Genomic DNA, 19,353 nt, shown 5'->3' with positions numbered 1-19,353 from the left:
CCCATAAAAATATATGGTCCACATTCCTGCTCGTAGGTCTCTTCTGCTCCATGACAAACCGAGCTCTCAAGTTCAACGGTGGACCATAAACTTCATTAGAGTGCAGGTCCAATCTCTAAAAATGCATATTAAAAAAAAATTAACTCAATTGCAAAGTTTGCATTTTTGTTTGTTGTCGGCAAAAACAAAAAGTTTGCAACTTTGCATATGTGAGAGAGAGAGAGAAAGAGAGAGAGTCTTCACTGGGTGTGTGGCAAGCGAAGAGGTTGTGCCTGCACTGAGCAATCATGCAGCGTCACTGGAAAGCTGTCCACGTGCCCATATCAACCGCTTCCCATGCCTGCCTCAGCTGCTGCCGCCTCAATATTTCTGCTGTTCTTGAAATCTTTGAAGACCCTCTCGGGCTCTCTGAGGCAAAATTTCATCAAGCTTCTCTCTCTCTCAGCTGGTAAGTTTGTTAATTTGGTGAGGAAATATGATGGGAAGAGTTTGAGTTTGATTGTTGTTGGGTTGAGAGGTTGAGTTTCTCTTTCCTTCTTCACTGTCTCAGTCGACAACAACGAGTGTCGTTGTCTTTCATTGTTCTTATTTGTAATTCATGATTATGCCAAAACTAATCAGATTCTATTTTGGTCCGTTTGTTGGTTCCTTGAATTGGATTTAGTTAAATACGAGTAGCCGAGGTGTTTTTTTAAATCTTTAATTGGAAATCAAGCTATTGTCAGTACAAGATTTGAGAACTTCCCTCTTCACAGAGATGGAAATGGAAAAGAAATAATGTTATGTTCACTACCCAATTTGGTTTACGCCAGTTTGGATTGATTGAATGAGTTTGCTCAAATCATTGCCACTGATGCTCTTCCATACCAACAGAAGCCTAAATTATGTATTGTTGAATTTTATTTTATTTTTAAAAACCTCCCCCATTTTCGACACAGAGTAAAACTGGAAAATTGCAAGATTTAAAAGTTAAAAAATCAGCTAGGATTTTAGTGGTGAATGTCAATTTGTGGTTCAGCAGAAAGTTAGCAATTATTCTTGGTTGTTGACTTGTTATCCAGTTTATGAAAACCTGTTGATACATGTTAGAAACGCAATATTTCCCTATACTTGTAATGAAAATTTGCGTTTTGTTTCATCTGATTTCCTCGAAAAGGAATATATTCATTGAGGTTTTTATTTAGATTATTTGATTTGCTATGCCTAGTGTGGTATGAGTCATGGCAGCTCCCGTGCGCAACAAAATGAAGAAGCAAGAGAGTCAGAGAGGCCACTCTAATAGTACAGATGCCAAGACTGATCTTTGGACTCGTGGACTCATTTGTGCGTTTGAATTTGTTCGACACCATAAGAAGGTCCTGTCCACACCACAATTTGTTAATCATGTGGCAAAAAAGCAAGTTTCTTCACCTGAATTGAGTAATTCCTTACACTCAAGAGAGAATAGAAACAACTCATGTGAGTGTAAGGATGATCAAGAAGACAATAACCACAGCCCGGACTCTCATTCAGGTCATTTCCGTGGCAAAGAAGGTCTTCCCAGAAATTGTTGGGTACCGATTGGCTGGGATAGGATATCTGAACTGGTCCAGACAGTACAAGTTGATGCTTGCTGGGAACAGTCCACAGACTTCAAAGAAGATGACAATGATGTTGCCGTTGCAGATGTTGCAGCTCCTTACTGGGAACGGCCAGTAGGTCCCACTTGGTGGTGTCATGTAGCTGCTGGTCATCCATACATCAATTCATGGTTGCGTACTGCTCAATGGTTACACCCTGCTGTCAGTATTGCTTTGCGAGATGAAAGTAAGCTGATAAGTGAGCGAATGAAGCACATTCTATATGAGGTAAATCCTTGTTTATCATTTAGACCATCAAATATGTGCTGATTGTTACTGTCAACAAAGATGATTGAATATGAGGTTTTTCTTCTTCTTCTTCCTCCTCGTTTTTTTATTCAATGATCTCACTAGGAATCATATAAAGAAAGTTCTTCGTATAATATCTATTTGTGTAAATATTTAGGTTTAAGATGCAACTTCCTCATGCTCGTCACTATACCATCTATATCATGTCTACATTTATTTCCTATTTATGCAGAACCACTAAGTGAACTTACTACTGTTAAAAGTTAATGCAAGTAATTTTCTATGGTATGGCCAGGTTCCTGTAAGGGTTGCTTGTGGCCTATTATTTGAGCTCCTAGGCCAGTCAGCAGGGGATCCATTTGTTAATGAAGATGACATTCCCATTGTCTTACGATCATGGCAGTCACAAAATTTTCTAGTAACATCGTTGCATGTTAAAGGTTCTGCACAAAACATTAATGTTTTAGGAATAGTAGAAGTCCAGGTTTGTTCCTGTTTACAGCATTAAAGTTTTTATTAAGTTTTCATGCTTAGATTGATTGAAATTTATTTTCCATCATAATTCATCTCATGTTTGGAGCAGGAACTGCTTGCTACTGAGGGCATTAACATGCCGCGGAATATTCACGAAATCATAGCACATTTAGCTTGCCGCCTTGCTTGTTGGGATGATAGGTGATAGATTTTTTTAATCTCATCTTCACCTTATCCTATTAATAGTACTTCAGTTATAGTCAAATAACCGCCTCCTATTATCTTAGCTATTAATTAAGAGGGGAGAATTTATGTAGAAAGATCATCAAGCATTTCATCCTAAACTTTCCTTGTAAGCAATTTTGGCACTGCTATATATTTACACTCATAAACCATGCAAGGCTTCTATTATCAAACGACTTGTGAATTTTTTTTTCTCTTTGTACTTTTCATTATTTTTCAGGTTATATCGCAAGTCCATATTTGGGGCTGCAGATGAAGTTGAGCTGAAGTTTATGGACAGGTGCTTCACTCCACCCATCTCATCGTATTCTATAGAAAAGATTTACATTGGATGTAGGCCAATTGATTTCAATGTATGACATGTACAACAAATTATGTTCCCTTGTGAATAGGAGAACCCATGAGGATATGTATCTATTCAGTATAATACTGAACCAAGAAATCCAAAGGCTATCAACCCAGGTATGACACTTGTGTTATCCTTTACAGAAGCCTCTCTATCTTGTACAGTATGAGAAGCAATTAGAAGTCCGTCTGTAGTATGTAGAATTATTCAAATCAGTTGCTTCATCTTGTTATATAGCATAATCGATATAGATCTGTATTCTGATTGTGTGTAATTAAAATTAGGGGTGGTTGCGGTTCGGTAACCGCAAATTTTTACTCAAACCGTATTTGCAAAACCGCAAACCGACCGCGTTTTATCACCTGACGTTTGTCGGTCATTCTCAAACATTCACAAAAATATAAATTCGAACAAGCATTCACAACCTAAGAAAATTAAAGTTACAATTCCAAGCATTCCAATTAAAGTTAAACTTCTCAAGCATTCCAATTCCAAATCCTTTAAAGTTATAAACCAAAAGGAAAATGTAAAGCAAAATGAATTAAAGTTACAAAAAAAAAAAATCCAATTCAAAGTTAATTAAAGTTACAAACTAAAAGGAAAATACAATGCACCAATGTCAAACTCAAGTGTTGGTGGTGAGTGGATTTGAAGAACCCCGTTGTGTTGTTTGAGCACCAATGTTATCTATAAATAAAACAACATAGTTTAGTACATTTTATTATAAGAAGAAGCATAAATAACATTAGCATAAATAAACTAATTACTTACAAATTGTCATATGTTCTATTTCCTTATAGAATTCAACTTCATCATCCGTAGCGGTTTGCGGTACAAGTTTTGAAAATCAAAATAAGGGAGGCAAAAAGGGTTGGTTTTTGCGGTTTTTCGATTTTTCAGTTTAAAATGCCACCCCTAATTAAAATTGCCAGTTGTCAAATTTTATCACCTTTTGTCTCATGACAAGCATGCTTCAATCTTTGGATGAATAAAAATATTGGAATATATTTTTCTACTGAGGCAGTGGTATGTAGTCATAAAAATAACTTAATCAGCACAGACAAAATAAGGGAGGCAAAAAGGTTGCAGTTATTCTGAACATCAAAACACTGTTATTCTGCCACAACCAACATGCTCATGCTCAAATTTTATTTTTGCCAGTTCTTCTTTTTTTCCCTCCTCCTTTATGTCTTTCCTTTTAGAAAGGAGTTGCTATTCCTATTTTTAAGACATTTTGTTTTCTTCCTATGAGTCACGTTTCTTCTTGTTGCTTCAGTTTCTCTGGCCTGGCTACAATTTTTCATTTGTGTACTAGTTTATATAACAAATCTTTTAATTAGTTTGAATCACACAAACATACTTTTCACCTGAACTTGGTTTATTGATGTTCATTGAGAAGGTTATAAGAGTGAAGTGGACACTCCATGCACGAGAGGAAATTGTGTTTGAGCTTCTTCAGCACTTGAGAGGGGATGCCGCAAAGAGCTTGCTAGAAGGAGTAAGAAAGAGTACAAGGCAAATGATTCAAGAGCAAGAAGCAGTTCGTGGTCGCTTGTTTACTATTCAAGATGTGATGCAGAGCACTGTTCGTGCATGGTTGCAGGTTCACAGAGAAACTCAAACCCTTAAAATTGTCATGGATTCCTTACAACCCCGCAGATAACTTTCCATAGCTCAAATGTTTTATCTTCGAAAGTTTATGACAAAAATTGCATTTCATTATGAATATAGTGGAAATATTTATAGTATAAATTTGTGAACGCCAATTTCATTTACGGGATCTGTGTTACATTTTAGCTTGAAATTAATCTGCTTTAGTGGCTAGTTGATCAAGGTATAGTTTTGATGCTCAATTGTCACTGTTGGATTTTTTATATAATGGTACTCTCACACTCTGCCGCTACTCTAATTCTAGGACAAAAGCCTCACAGTGACGCATAACTTGGGAGTTTTTGGGGGTTGTGGCCTTGTTCTTTCTGTCATTACTGGCCTTTTTGGGATCAATGTGGATGGGATACCAGGAAACGAAGGATCTCCATATGCGTTCGCTCTGTTTTCTGCTGTTCTGGTCATGTTAGGGGTTATACTAATTGGAATTGGATTGGTTTACCTTGGATTAAAACAACCCATTGTTGAAGAGGATGTTGAAGTTAGAAAACTAGAGCTTCAAGAACTGGTTAAGATGTTTCAGAAAGAAGCAGAGTCTCATGCACAGGTACGAAAAACTGTTCCGAGAACCAACCCAACTGCTGCAGGTAGACCCCCGGAGAGTGCTGCACGTTATGTTCTCATCAGCTGAACAAATAATGTGCAAGTTGTTCGTTACGCCATAGGCATGCGGTAAGTGCATTATTAAATTATACCTCATTACACAAAAGGGTTCTTGGTGACATTTTTTAGCTTATGCGAGATTCGTGAAACCGTTTCGTTTATGCAGGTAGACTCGTACATGACGCGGGTTTTCTCATCAGCTGAACCAATTTTCTTTTTCTTTTTTAGTTTGACAGCTGAACAAATAATAAGAAGTTGTTAAACTTTCTTCATGCGTTCTCCAACCGAAAAACAAAATTTTCTTCATAGAGTAATGCATTTATGCTTCATAATACCAAAAGGGTTCTTGGAGACTAACCCTTTATTATTATTATTATCATTATTATTATCACCTGCATTTCTGGCATTTCTTTGATCCCAAGCAGGACAATAGATACTCGAGTAATTGCCTAATAGTAACGGATAGGGCTCTTGGGATATGGAGAAATTTAATTAAGACACCCAAACGATTTCACAAAAGACTTAATAAATATAAATTAGTTATATTGTGGACTTTTTCTTTAATTTTTTTTAATATTAAATAATAATTAAGCAGCTATACTATTTTTTTTATATATATATAAAAAAAGGAAAAACGGGTATCTCCGTGCGGCTACACTATCTCCTAAAAAATTCAAAAAGAATCTAGTATGGCCGGGCGGCTATAATCTTTATATATACCTACCCAGCGCCTATGCACCACATGTGTCAAACAGGTAGCAGCTGTACTATTTTTTAAAAACATTTAGAAAAAAGAGCAGAGCCGATCGGCTATACTATTTTTAAAAAAAAATTAGGGAAAAACTGAGATTTTTTTAAATATGCATTATTTTTTCAATAATATGTGAGAATTATGTGTATAATACATGAATTTTGTGTCTTATTGAAATTTTTTTAAAAATTACTTGTATTAAACATGAGAAATACATGCATACGTGTATAATACATTATTAAACGTGAAAGTACTAAAATCTTTATACGGGTAATAACTTCGGAAAAGTGAAAAATAAAAAAGGGATAGTAGATACTCAAGTAATTGGCCTAATAGTAACGGAAATAGGGCTCTTGTGCTATGGAGAAATTTAATTAAGACACACAAACAATTTCACAAAAGACTTAATAAATATAAATTAGTTATATTGTGGACTTTTTCTTTAATTTTTTTATATTAAACAATAATTAAAATATAATTACTAATTAAAGTAATTCAAAAAGACTAAGACATTACTCAATTACATTTATTTATTAAAGAAGTAGGCCAAAAAATAAAAGTAAAGAAACTAATTTTTTAAAATTTTAAAATTAAAAATAAAATAAAAAACTTGTTCCGAAAATTGACGCAAGACTATGTCATGAAATTTTCCACATTAAATTTTTTAAAAATGTATAGCCGCATGGCTATATGATTTATATATTAAAAAGGAGCGCCCAGCGCATAGGTGTCACGTGTCAAAAGAGTAAAGCGCAGCTGTACTTTTAAAAAAATTAGGAAAACGAGTATAGCCGAGTGGCTATACGAGGCTATACTATTTCCTAAAAATGAAAAAGAATTAGTATAGCCGTGCTGCTATACTCTTTCAGCGCCTATGCGCCACGTGTCAAACCAGTGGCGGCTGTACTATTTTTTAAAAATTTAGAAAAAACGCGTATAGCCGCACGGCTATACAATTTTTTAAAAAAATTAAGGAAAAACTGAGATTCTTTTAAATATACATTATTTTTTTAAAATAATATGTGAGAATTATGTATATAACACGTGAATTTTGTGTTTTATTGAATTTTTTGTAAAAACTACGTGTATTAAACATGAGAAATACATGTGTACATGTATAATAATACATTATTAAACTTGGAAGTGCTAAAATCTTTATACATGTAATAACTTTGGAAAAGCGAAAAATCAAAAATGGACAATAGATACTCCAGTAATGGTCTAATGATAATGGATAGGGCTCTTGGGCTATGGAGAAATTTAATTAAGACACCCAAATGATTTCACAAAAAACTTAATAAATATAAATTAGTTATATTGTGGACTTTTTCTTTAATGTTTATATATTAAATAATAATTAAAATAATTCAAAAAGGGTAACATATTACTCAATTACACATATTTAATTAAAGTAGGCCAAAAAACAAAAGTAAAGAAACTAATTTATTTTATATATTTTAAAATTAAAAAAATTAAAAAAAACCTCTCCCAACGTGCCGACGAAATTTCCCATATTAAATTTTCTTTTTAACAGTATAGCCGCCCGGCTATACTATTTATATATTAAAAAAAGGGCGCCCAGCGCATAGGTGCCATGTGTCAAAAGAGTAAAGCGGGCGGCTATACTATTTTTGAGTATAGCCGACCGGCTATACTATTTTTGAGTATAGCCGACCGGCTATACTATTTCCTGAAAAAATTCAAACAAAATTTAAAAGGGTTCTACTTAAACTTAGATGAACAAACAAACCACCATTCAACTTTCTCTTCTTCCCTGGATTTGACTTGTAATTGGAGTTGGTTTTTTTTTCTTCACAAATTCAATAACACCAAGACTTTAAATCCTTAATCTTTCATCACCATGGATGAACCTTTTCTTCCCAAGAATGACACAAGACTTGGCGTTGGCGGCAAAGATGAACCAGAGTCTAGCGGAAGCACAACACCAACAACTTCCTTGCCCTCCAAGCCTATCACCTGCTCCGCTGGTCACCGGTGATGATGCTATCGGTCCCGATCCTATTCCAACGCCATCAACCTCTTCTTCTTGCGCCAATCCCATTGCCATATTGAACAACAACAACAAGAAGCTCATAGTTGGTCTTATTGTGTATGTCATAATTGGCATTGTCATATTCTGCACAACAAGTTTCGAGCTCGAAAAAACCTACAAGCTTGTGGATGCTCATGTCTGTACTACATTGTGGTCACGCTTTACACCATTGGATATGGCGACATTTTTCCGAGTACCACGCTTGCCAAGTACCTGACCTGTTTCTTCATCTTGCTCGGTTTCGGGTTCTACGACATTCTGCTAAATGGGTTGGTGGCGTACATCTGTGACAAAGAATCAGTATTGTTGAGGCCGTCGGATGGGAAGTTCAAGAACATGATCCAGACGTATATGGTGGATAAAAAGAAAGGAAGAATCAGGACAAGAAGCAAGATTGGGTTGGCATTGGGAATTGTTATTGTTTGTATAGGTATAGGGACAGTCGCAGTGCATTTTCTGGAAGGCATGAGCTGGCCTGATAGCATTTGCCTCTCTGTTACATCAGTCACAACTCTAGGCTATGGGGATTCGAGTTTCAAGACTACTGCAGGAAGGTGTTTTGCAATTGTGTGGTTATTGGTAAGCACATTGGCTGTTGCCAGGGCATTTCTGTATTTCACTGAGCTTAGAATGGAGAAGAGGAATCGCTGAATCCCCGAATGGGTTCTTCAGAAGGAGGTTACTCTGAGGGATTTAAAGGCGGCAGACCTTGATAATGATGGATGCATCAGGTAAACCCTGATTTTCTCTATATGGATTTAAGCCTATTTTGACATGTTTTTTAAAATGCACTATCTTGTTTGAGTTGAGTTTCTCTTTGTTAACTTTCTTTCTTTTTTTTTCCCTTTAATGGCATTGACAGCAAATCAGATTTCATCATATACAAGCTTAAGGAGATGGGAAGGGTTGCAGAGAGTGACATCCTGCAAATCTGCAAGAAATTTGATACCTTGGAACATAGTAATAAGTTTAGTGAATTGCATTCTCTGTTCTATTACTTGTGTTTGGGGGTGTCTGATAAAATTCACTCAATCCCCAAATGATCTCATGACAGGATGCTTGTTGATTAAGCAATCAAGTATCTGTTTATTGCACTGCACTGTGCACACATAAGTTCTGTAAAGTTCTGTTTGATGACATGTCTTCTTCATTCCATGGGTGAAGAGCTACAGCCAGATTATTATCTGCATTTCTGTGACAGCATGTATCACTCCATGGGATCACCACCAGATTGCACCAAATTGAATGTGGTGGCTACAAGAAAACACTGAATAGTACTATAATTCCCACTTGGGGGGAAGTTTTGTCTGGCCATGCCTAAATCCCTTGTTTGTACACAAAAGAATAAGAGTATGTTTGTCCCTTGCTGTTTGTAAGATATTGCTTTGGGCCTGCAGCATATGGTGTTCTATAATATTTATAATTTAAAAAAAAATCTACATGAACCAAATAAATGAGTGACAATAATTTTTCTTATTAAATAATAAACCATTTTTAAAAAAACTCAAGAGACATGTAATAAATAGAAAACTGGATAACAAATAAAAACAGAAAGCAGTGACTTTCAGAGGATAATTGAAATAGAACAAGTATAAACACAATATCAATAAATAAAATAATTTAAGTTGTAAATGGGGAAAATATTTTAATCATATAATTTTATTTAATATACTTAACTGTCAATAAGCACAAAAGATATAAAACTTTGTTTTGAATTTAGGTTTCAGACCCAAAAGTTAGGTTAGTCAAGTCCTCATCATCATATACTTGGACAAATCGAAGTCAGCCAAAATAGAAGTTTGAATATTTATTTTTTCCCATTATATTGGCAAGATCATGAGGTTAACCTTTTTTATTAGCACACGTCACTCTTTATGTACTTTTCAACAAATAGCATGCTACGCTCCTTGATATAATTATATCACGTTAACACCAACTAACAAGTTTTAATTAAGTTTTTCATCATTATAATAATAATATTCACCAGTGATCTCATATTCGAACTCTTATAACATCTTAGTGTGTGTGTGGAAAAACACCCTTAACCCTTCCTAACTTCGAAAAGGACAAAAAGCTACGTCATTTTATGGGTTAAGAAACAACTAAGGAAGTTTATAATTCAAGTGATCAAAAAACATTCCTCAATGGACTCGAGATTCTGTATTCGATTTGCTCCTTTCCTAATAGCGCTTGTATTAAGAAAATTACATAAATAAATATTTATTAGTTTTTTTTTATTTAAAAAAAAAAAAGAAAAAAAAGAAAAAAGAAAAAAGGGAAGGTGGAGAAATTAGCCCAGTGCAAGTAATCTCCCAAGTCACAAGTCAGATCACAACTTACAACTACCATCACATACATTAGCAGCAATTATGAAAAAGGGGTGCAATTTAGATTAACAACCACTCAACTCTCTTCTCTTCCCTGGATTTGACTTGTAGTTGGAGTTCGTTTTTTTTTTTCCGTCGCTTTTTTATCCCGTCTTTCTTAAAACAGACGACATATCTCAATAATACCAAGACTTTGAATCTTTAGTTTCGTGCAATATATACAGAGCCAATCACCATGGACGAATCTTTTCTTCCCAAGATTGAAACAAGACTTGGCGTTGGCGGCGAAGATCAGCAAGAGCCTAGCAGAGGCAGAACACCAAGAAGCTCCTTCCCCTCCTCAGCTTACCTTGATGTTGGTCCATCCAGGCGTCTCTCAACTGCTCAGCTCCTCACGGGCGGTGATGTTGTTGTTCCCATTATCACAACACCAAACTCTTCTTCTTATGCCAATCTCATTGTCAACTTGAACAAGAACAAGAAGAGGAAGCTCCAACACCGGTCACACTCGGCGCCATCGGTGCTTACTGACGCCCGGATGCCAATTCGAGACTCTGTGGATCCTAGGCCGTCCCCTAAATCAACCCCTTTAATTGTCCGCCAAGCCTTCATCGGTATCATTGTGTATGTCATAATTGGCATTGTCATATTCTGTACAACCGGTTCAAGTTTCAAGGGCCAAGAAACCTACAAGCCTGTGGACGCTCTGTACTTCATTGTGGTCACGCTCTGCACCATTGGATATGGCGACATTGTTCCGGACACCACGCTTACCAAGCTCTTCACCTGTTTCTTCATCTTGGTCGGTTTTGGGTTCATCGATATCCTTCTCAACGGGTTGGTGGCGTACATCTGTGACAGGCAAGAAGCAGTCTTGTTGAGCACCATGGATGAGACTAAGTTCAACAACATGATTCAGACGTATATGATCGATAGAGAGAAAGGAAGAATGAGAATAAGAATCAAGGTGGGGTTGGCATTGTCAGTTGTTATTGGTTGTATAGCTATAGGGACAATTACAGTGCATTTTTTGGAGCATGAGCTGGATTAATAGCTTCTACCTCTCTGTTACATCAGTCACAACTGTGGGTTATGGGGATTTTGCTTTCAAGACAGTTGGAGGAAGGTGTTTTGCAATTGTGTGGTTATTGGTAAGCACATTGGCTGTTGCCAGGGCTTTTCTGTACTTGACTGAGCTTAGAATCGACAAGAGGAATCGCCGAATCGCGAAATGGGTTCTTCAGAAGGAAGTTACGATGAGGGATTTATTAGCAGCAGACCTTAATAATGATGGATGCATCAGGTAAACCCTAACGTTCTCTACATGGATTTAAGCCTATTTTTGAGTTTTCCCTTTAGTAGCTTTCGATTTATGTTTTGCTTAATATGTATTTATGTTAACTTTCTTGTTTGTTTTTTTTCTCTTTAATGACAGCAAATCAGAGTTTGTCATATACAAGCTTAAGGAGATGGGAAGGGTTACGGAGAATGACATCCTGCAAATCTGCAAGCAATTTGATTCTTTGGAACATAGTAATGATGACAAAATTACTCTTGTTGACCTAATGGAAGGTAACAGGTGACTTAATTCCAGTATGATTTCCTCAATGGAAAGACTGAAGCATGATACAGAACTTGCTCCAGCAATTAATGGGAGCAAACTGTGAGGGTGCTGAATTTTTCAATATACAGGTACATAGAAGTAGAACTAGGCACATGAATTTGGTGGTTTCACTCCAAAGAAGAAAAACCCAATTCAATTCTTTTGTAAATACTTCCAAATAAAAAAATGAGTACTCGAAGATCTCATTTCATTGTTACTTGCTCGTTTTGTTTACTGAAGTCATCTCGCAAGTTATATTAATCCCTACAATTTTAATGAAAGTTCACTTACATTCTCTGTTCTAGAAAATCTGTGAGTTCATCAAAAGAACATGCATTGCTGCGCAGAATTCAGGTATGGAACATATACAGCCTACTCAACTACATTATCTAATGCAAACAAAACATTTTACAACAGAAGCAAGGGCATGAAAGGCAGCTGAAATGAATGACATTTGAAATTGGATAGGCATCAATCAAATACTATGGGCAAAGCAACTAATATTACTTGTGTTTGTTGATTAAGGCGAAGCTCCGTAAAAACCCCCGCCTTTTTTGAAATATCATGAACAGTTCCTGTAGGTTGAGCACCTTTTTCAAGGAAATATAGATGATGTCTGCTAAAATTCATTCAATCCCCAAATCTTGCTGAAGCAATGAAGTAGCTGTTTATTGCTTTGCAATCCTTTGACAAACTGTACCGTTTTATGCACACATAAGTTCACAACACGAGGTGGAGCTTTCCTTAGAGATTTATTAATGCTTGGCCTACCTGACAGAATGGACAAAGAGAGTATCATCAGTCAACTGTAGTTTTTATTAATTTCTCCATTACACACTGTAAAGTTTTGTTTTACAGTTTCTTTATCGCACAATAGAACTGTCTGACTTAGGCATGGATGAAAATATGTGATTCACCTAGGGCATAAATCCCTATATATACACGTAAAAAAAAACAGGCACGAAAAAAGGAGGGGTGATATGACATTTATTGATTACAATATGATAGTCATATTATAAAGATTGTCGTAATCAACTAGGTTGTCCACACCAAAGCAAAGATGCATTTATAGATTGAAGAGATGCATATGTCTCTGCCTCTATGTATACTTGACTAGCAGCCAAAACTCTAAATATAGCCTCTCTCCCTTTATCTTCTTGGGATCTTTGCTATCAAGTGTCCAGGGAAGCAAATAAAGGACAACATGTTATCACCAAAAAGCAAAACCATTTACATAAAACTGTTTCCTGATTATTCCATTAATTATCAAGGCCTAGAACACCAACCCCAGTCCCTCAGCCTAATATTGATGCATACCAAGAGGCAGATGATATATAGACACAGTCATTGCTAGTTTTCATGCTATAAACTTCCAGCAGACCTGAGAAGTAAGATTTGACAACATCAGGGACTGAAGAGACATCTTGTCGTCTTAATTTTTCACGTGTAATTTACATGATCTCCAACTTCTAGTTTAAAAAACTTCCGTGCTAAAAACAGAGTTGCAATCCTTACTAGATTTGAGAAAATAAAACAATTGAAGCTCTATCTGATCTCCACATTTGCCATCTTGATACTTGAAATTCTGTGACCGCAAAGATCATGAATGAGAAACGGAGTTAGAAATGAACATACAGATCCAGCAAAAAATAAAAACTGAAAGGCATACAGGAAATGTTACAGGGGTAACAATTATGAGTGTTAAGTCTTGTAAAGGGGGCCATTGACAAACTATACCAACTTTTGTGTTCACTAATATGCATACCTCTGTCTAACGCCAGCGATACTCTCAAGAAGTTCCATTATTTGTTGCACCTTAAAATTTTTTGGTTTCTCCTGGCTGCCCACTACCAAGGTTGAGATTCTTAAAATAGTGACAAGTTCTGCTTCAATTTTGTTAAGTTGATGATCCAGATGTTCCAAGAATTTCTCAAAAGAGGTTATTCCCTTCAAGCTAGTAATTATTTCATCTTCATTCCAAGCTCCCTTATTTAAAGGCTCTTGAAGATCCTCCCCTTCTGGCTCAACAGGTATGCTTGCTTGGCTCTCTGCAAGAAGCGGCTTTTCTTCATCATTACTGAGCTTCAGATCATTAGAGGCAAATTCTTTGCCCTCCTCCAAATCTTCTGCAACATCTGGTGTTGGGGATACAATTCGAACTGGACTGAAAGCATCATCTCTGACAACTTCTAGATCCAAAGTAACATTCCCAATTAGCTGCCTTTCTTTTAGAGAAATCGCCTGAAACCAAATTAGTCTTCTTCTGATCATATGATAGGCTGAAAGGTAAAGTTCTTGAATAAGATATATTAAAAGATCATACAATGGAATAAAAATATTAAGAAAAAAAATTGAAGGAAAAAGTTTATCTTACTAGTGGTTAGGATTTTTGTTATCAGTTATGACATTTTGGGGAAGAATGATTTGAATTTGGGGCCTCCTGTCTAAGAAAGAGTGGCTACTAACTGGGCTATACCCTGACCTCCTTCCTAAAGGCTCAACTGAGTTAAGACATGACATTTTGGGGAAGAATGATATGAATTCAGGACCTCCTGTCTAAAAAAGAGGTGTGGCTACCAACTGGGCTATACCCTGACCTCCTTCCTAAACGCTCAATGAGGTAAGACCTTACATTATTTTCCTTCATGCAGTAATGAACAAGAATCATCCACCCTAAGAACAGAGATGTTCCCCTATATACCTTTAAAAAAAAAAATCACATATAGGTATATGAGTGCCTTCCAAAGTACCAGGGCAGTGATGATTAATCATATCTGGGAATGCTGAAAAAGGGGAAGCTTCAAACATCATAAGCCAATCCACCCGATGGTTCATTTTTGTCAACAGAAACATATTGGATTAGTGGACTTTCATCTTAAACTACTTTATTAAAACCAACGATTTTATCCAGTAAATTCCTCAGCTAAAACCAAGCAAATTTCTTTCATAATTAGTACCATTTTATTTTACCTCATTAAGCTTTGAGGAAAGCTCATCAAGCAATTCAATGCGTTTTTTGGACTTCTCCAATGCTTCTATGACCTTTTTCTTCTGAAAGAGTAGTTCCCTTGCATCATCCTCCTTCCCAGTTTGGACATTAATTGCTGCTTGCCTTTTAAGATTCTCAGCTGTCTCTGACAGTCGAAGAAGCCTCAATCTTGCATTGTTTGCTAAACCCACAACCATGAATAACTATCATAAGGTGCAGCAATTAACCAACAGGGAATTCAACCTTACACTAAAAGCACATTGGAACAGAAAAAGATTAAGTAAATAGAGGACCAAGAAAGAAAATTGTAACTCAGCAGAAACACTAGGCCAACAATACACTATCCTATCATCAACAATGAACAAACAACCCATCAAATATTGGATAGAAAGCAACTTCATAACCTAATCAAAAGCATAAAGCTATAAACATAACCAAATTTCTGCACTAAGCAGAAAATCTAATCATATTATTGATTCACAAGAGGCTTCATACAAATTCTCTAGAAAAAATAACTTCCAATAACAGAATACAAGGATAAAAATGTGGTTTTTCATTCATAAAGGCAAAAGGGTATGCCAAATACTATGGAAGACACCAAAACAGGTGTATTGTGTAGTTATATTTATATACCTTTGCCTCTGGCGCTCTCAGCCTCAGAATGGAGCTGAACGAGTTGAACACGTAGCTGCTCGGTGTCGACGTTGGAAGCCAAGCACATGGGTCTCCTCCATAAAGTTCTACGAGGGACAGCCACGGCTGTGCCACCACCAATCTTCAACAACATCATTCTCTCTCTCTCTCTCTCTCTCTCACTCACTCTCTCTCACTCTCTGAGAGGAACTGGAAGTCAGGATGAAAGGAGGTCCGCCCATGGTGAGGCCCATAACTTATGGTCTTGAAGGGTGAAGCCCATTTTTAGATGAAATTTTATGTTTCGAAATGGTAGTGATTTGTGAAGGCCTTTATTTCTTTTGAAATGGGCTTCAAATTGTATTTGCTTGTGTCCAATGCTTAGCTCGTGTCATAATTTTTTTTTTCTTTTGTAGCGGCTCGGCACATGTGCAACATTGTTTGTTTGTAGAAAGAGGTCCGTAGTTTAAGTGATTAAAAATATTATTTCTACAATTGAGGTCATGTGTTCCAATTCATTTGAATGAATATAACTAATGGCATGAATTGAAGTAAATTGGATTTCGTATACATGGATTATAGTTCTTTCAATCTATCCTCGGCGTGGTTTATAAAAAAATATGTTTTATTTATCAATAATGTTATTTGTACCACATTTATTGACCATATTGCTAACCACATCTCTAATAGAGGTGAGCCCGATTAGTGTATGTGAGACCCATATGTATTAGAGAGGTGATTAACAATGTGGTGAGTAAAAGTGGTCCAAATAGGAACACTACCTTTCCAAATAGCAACACTACCTTTCTGATCAAGCACAACTCAGGCATATAGCAAATTGAAGTAAATTGGAGCCTCTAAATGTGGAAACCCTCCTTTTCTATCTTATTTTCTAATTATGTCACATCTCTTTCGTTTCAGAGTTTTGAGTGTTTCTTCTGCTCATGGATTTGGTAGGCTGAGTCCATCATAATTTGGGCCCACGTAAAAAGGTCGTCCAAGGGCACTTGAGTGTTGAGATAGAGAGAGAGAGAGAGCCCATGATTTGATTTGACCTAAAACTAATAATAATATGAATGTCATCTCAGTTTTTGCTTGCTTTGCTCCCATCCCATATATACCAACCAAGGCAATTATAAATCATGAATGTCATGAGTCAGTCAGTCAGTCAGTCATGAAAAGCCCCCGTCAACAACGCCCACCCACGCTCAATTCAACACAACAAAGTGATTTTGACAACCTCCTAATTCATTCATTCATATTTCACTGTGAAAAAAATGAAAAGAAAGAGAAGAGAGAATATGAATTTCAATTTGTGGTGCTTTTCTAAGGTTAATATATATATATATATTCATGTCAGCTGTGGCGACGCATGCATGTGGTATGGTTGCTATATAGCACGCATGAGCTAAGAACCTAAGACTGCAGTCTATATCACATGCCAAATTTTTCATTTTCTTTCTTTAATTGTGCCTCCGTTTTCCTCTTTATCAATTTATTATGAGTTGATGTTGAAGTTGAACCTCCGTTATTATGAAGAGGAGCTATTTCGTTGTTACAAGATAGAGAAAAAGCTGGCACGCCTGCAATTATATTTTCTGAAATGAACATGGGAATTTAAGATCCCCTTCAAAGTGTCAATCAATTTGTGTACTGCGTATTCATGATGATCTATTACTCTTACCTATAAGGAACGTGATTTATTGCTAGACTGATGCTTATGTTGATAGATTCAATTACAGTTAACCTGATTAGTAAATTCATTGTCTAGCAACATAAGCATCAGTATGATAACATAACTTTGACCAAAGTGTTAGTTGGATTGTCTCAGATCTTTGGTGTGCTTTCAAGTGGTTTTATATGGACTCAAACCCTTGTGGTACCCATGTGTGCGAGTCCCCCTCATCCTCCTTCTTAACTTTGGCAACAACCAAAAAACATAACTTTGACTAGAGAATGTTACTCATTTAATATAGACCACATCTTTCATAGAAAGTTTGTTGTCGCATGGAACAAGGATATAAGGCTTTTGAAGAAAGAGTGTCAAACTAGCCCACTTCCAAAATGCAAATTGGGAAACTTTTGGTAGTACGTACTAGAAGTAATCTAGCTACAAGTTTCCACCATCATTAATTTGCATTAGAGATAATGATCATGATGTTAATCAAACTGCCGAGAGAGAGAGAGAGAGAGAGAGAGAGAGAGAGAGCTAGGATGCATGTATGAGTGCTGCTGATATGAACAAAATGTCTGAGTCTGTGAATTATGCCGGATTTTGGGGGTTAATGTTTGACTTGTAGCTATTAATATGATTATATGACATTTGATTTGATCTGTAATATTATAACAACAGATGACAAAGCAAGGTATTCATTCACATATGTTTACTTTATTAGGTATAATTTTGCGTACGGAACAAACTAAATTCTTTTATCCTGGGTGGTGCTCTGCTGAAACTCCATTCGCACTTCTCAAGAGTTAACTTTTTCTTTTGCTTTGTAAATTTTTTTCTCGGAACTTCACGTTTTAGTATGACTAAAGCATCCAATCTGCATTCTTCTACATGTAGATATGTATGTCTTGAATCAAGTATAATTTAATTATTTTTCATGTATAGCTAGTGAGCCTTCAAAAACCTAAGCCAAATTGAAAATTCTCCTATGCGAAAATTAGGATATTATTATTATGCAAACGTTGAATATTTTGTACTATCCGTCTCCATTTTCTTCTTGTTTATTATGGCGTCTGTACTGTAATAACGTACAGAGATCTAAATAAGATTATATATATAATATAATATATATATGTGTATAGTTAGGCAGTCTTGTCATTTTGTACGAAAATATGGCGTTGAGGAGTTTTATATATACAAGCAAGTAAACCCAAGAGTGGGCTTCAAAACGATCCTACATAAGATATTATGCTCTGTCGTTTTGAAAAATTATTTTGTGCATACGAAATAATACGTGCCATGTGGACATAGCGTATCAAATTCATCCATATAAGAAAACACACGTATATACAATTGTTACATCAAAACTTTAAATGTTGAACCGATATATTGGATTACTTACTGCACATTCATTATGATATGAATGTGAACTAGATAGTACTATGCTGGCAAGACACGCACGCAATGTATCGATTACACATTTATCTCTTTTTTAATATCTTTTTTTCTGTGGCGGAGTTAACTTTATGATTTCCAATATTGATATATATTTTATTAATATGTGAAATTCAAATTTAAGATCACGTTTAACATTGAAAAGAGAAATGTCACTAATTGATTCAGAGTTAGTTTTTGTTTTAATACAAGCGATAGTCTAAATTATAGAGGATGAGTTTCTCACACACACAACCAAGATTCCATGAAGGTTCGAATCTAAGACATTTTATCTGCAAGTCAATGCTATTTTTACTGAACTAGACTTGTTGGTAATATCACAAAAGGTTCAATTGGTCCCTGAACTTTGACCTAATTCGCATTTTGATCCCTCAATTTTCAAAATCGTTCACTTCAAAAAGCAAATTAGGTCAAAATTCAAGTACCATTAGACCTAAAAACCCTATGACAAATCAACCATAATACCTTTTTGTTTTTTTCGGCAACCCTAATACTAATAGTATTGCTTGCGTTTTCTATGACACACATGTACAATTTAGAATCATATCTAGAGTGCGAACAGAACATGCATATGCAAAAGATAATAAAGCCAAGCTTGCCCCTCTTTCTATGTGCAGGAAAAACGAATCTAGAATGTTGTTTCTAAATCAGTAACGCTAAGTCAAATC

The 19,353-nt window shown here is 35.9% G+C and overlaps 2 protein-coding genes and 2 pseudogenes across 9 annotated transcripts; 3 read left to right on the top strand and 1 right to left on the bottom strand.

Annotated features, from left to right (window-relative positions):
- Nucleotides 1-80: 80 nt before the first annotated feature.
- LOC103328788 (uncharacterized) lies at nucleotides 81-5,555 on the top strand. 3 transcript variants are annotated; one of them, XM_008231200.3, is made up of 9 exons: nucleotides 81-448; nucleotides 1,208-1,847; nucleotides 2,164-2,352; nucleotides 2,452-2,543; nucleotides 2,806-2,865; nucleotides 2,978-3,047; nucleotides 4,331-4,534; nucleotides 4,847-5,271; nucleotides 5,369-5,555. In XM_008231200.3, the coding sequence occupies exons 2-8, from the start codon at nucleotides 1,221-1,223 to the stop codon at nucleotides 5,228-5,230; spliced, it is 1,626 nt and encodes a 541-aa protein (XP_008229422.3). In that variant the 5' UTR covers nucleotides 81-448; nucleotides 1,208-1,220; the 3' UTR covers nucleotides 5,231-5,271; nucleotides 5,369-5,555. The 3 variants fall into 3 exon arrangements, with proteins under 3 accessions (XP_008229422.3, XP_088906378.1, XP_008229423.2); XM_089050252.1 differs by having other exon boundaries at nucleotides 84-448; nucleotides 5,373-5,555; XM_008231201.3 differs by having other exon boundaries at nucleotides 311-448; nucleotides 1,185-1,847.
- Nucleotides 5,556-7,717: 2,162 nt separating this feature from the next.
- LOC103328836 (two-pore potassium channel 2 pseudogene) lies at nucleotides 7,718-9,466 on the top strand (annotated as a pseudogene).
- An 804-nt stretch (nucleotides 9,467-10,270) lies between these two features.
- LOC103328789 (forkhead-associated domain protein) lies at nucleotides 10,271-15,761 on the bottom strand. 5 transcript variants are annotated; one of them, XR_016125800.1, is made up of 6 exons: nucleotides 15,559-15,761; nucleotides 14,907-15,106; nucleotides 13,702-14,177; nucleotides 13,254-13,521; nucleotides 12,444-12,707; nucleotides 10,271-11,185 (listed from the first exon to the last, which is right to left on the bottom strand). XR_016125800.1 is itself a non-coding variant. In XM_008231202.3 (4 exons), exons 1-4 carry the CDS (start codon nucleotides 15,713-15,715, stop codon nucleotides 13,482-13,484), a joined length of 873 nt encoding a protein of 290 aa, XP_008229424.2. In that variant the 5' UTR covers nucleotides 15,716-15,761; the 3' UTR covers nucleotides 13,127-13,481. The 5 variants fall into 5 exon arrangements, 1 of the variants encoding a protein (XP_008229424.2); XR_016125798.1 differs by lacking the exon at nucleotides 10,271-11,185 and having other exon boundaries at nucleotides 12,294-12,707; XR_016125799.1 differs by lacking the exon at nucleotides 10,271-11,185 and having other exon boundaries at nucleotides 12,294-12,707; nucleotides 13,318-13,521.
- On the top strand, nucleotides 10,569-12,153 carry LOC103328790 (two-pore potassium channel 3-like; annotated as a pseudogene). The gene is made up of 2 exons (XR_016125797.1): nucleotides 10,569-11,636; nucleotides 11,769-12,153. The product of XR_016125797.1 is annotated as a two-pore potassium channel 3-like (transcript).
- Nucleotides 15,762-19,353: the final 3,592 nt, after the last annotated feature.

Source organism: Prunus mume, linkage group LG4 (assembly GCF_029339155.1).
Source record: "Prunus mume cultivar Tortuosa linkage group LG4, ASM2933915v1, whole genome shotgun sequence".
In the NCBI taxonomy this organism is placed as follows: domain Eukaryota; kingdom Viridiplantae; phylum Streptophyta; class Magnoliopsida; order Rosales; family Rosaceae; genus Prunus; species Prunus mume.
The sequence above is the reverse complement of the archived record's forward strand: the minus strand, read 5'-3'. Positions and strand labels throughout refer to the sequence as shown.

Excerpts from the sequence above, each read along its gene's own strand:
- LOC103328788 (XM_008231200.3), top strand. The coding sequence starts at position 1,221 with ATGGCAGCTCCCGTGCGCAACAAAATGAAGAAGCAAGAGAGTCAGAGA. Across the intron at positions 2,866-2,977 it reads GAGCTGAAGTTTATGGACAG|GAGAACCCATGAGGATATGT; the intron begins GTGCTTCACTCC and ends CCTTGTGAATAG. Across the intron at positions 3,048-4,330 it reads TCCAAAGGCTATCAACCCAG|GTTATAAGAGTGAAGTGGAC; the intron begins GTATGACACTTG and ends TTCATTGAGAAG.
- LOC103328789 (XM_008231202.3), bottom strand. The coding sequence starts at position 15,715 with ATGATGTTGTTGAAGATTGGTGGTGGCACAGCCGTGGCTGTCCCTCGT. Across the intron at positions 14,178-14,906 it reads TTTCCTCAAAGCTTAATGAG|GCGATTTCTCTAAAAGAAAG; the intron begins GTAAAATAAAAT and ends ATTTGGTTTCAG. Across the intron at positions 13,522-13,701 it reads ATCGCTGGCGTTAGACAGAG|AATTTCAAGTATCAAGATGG; the intron begins GTATGCATATTA and ends TTGCGGTCACAG.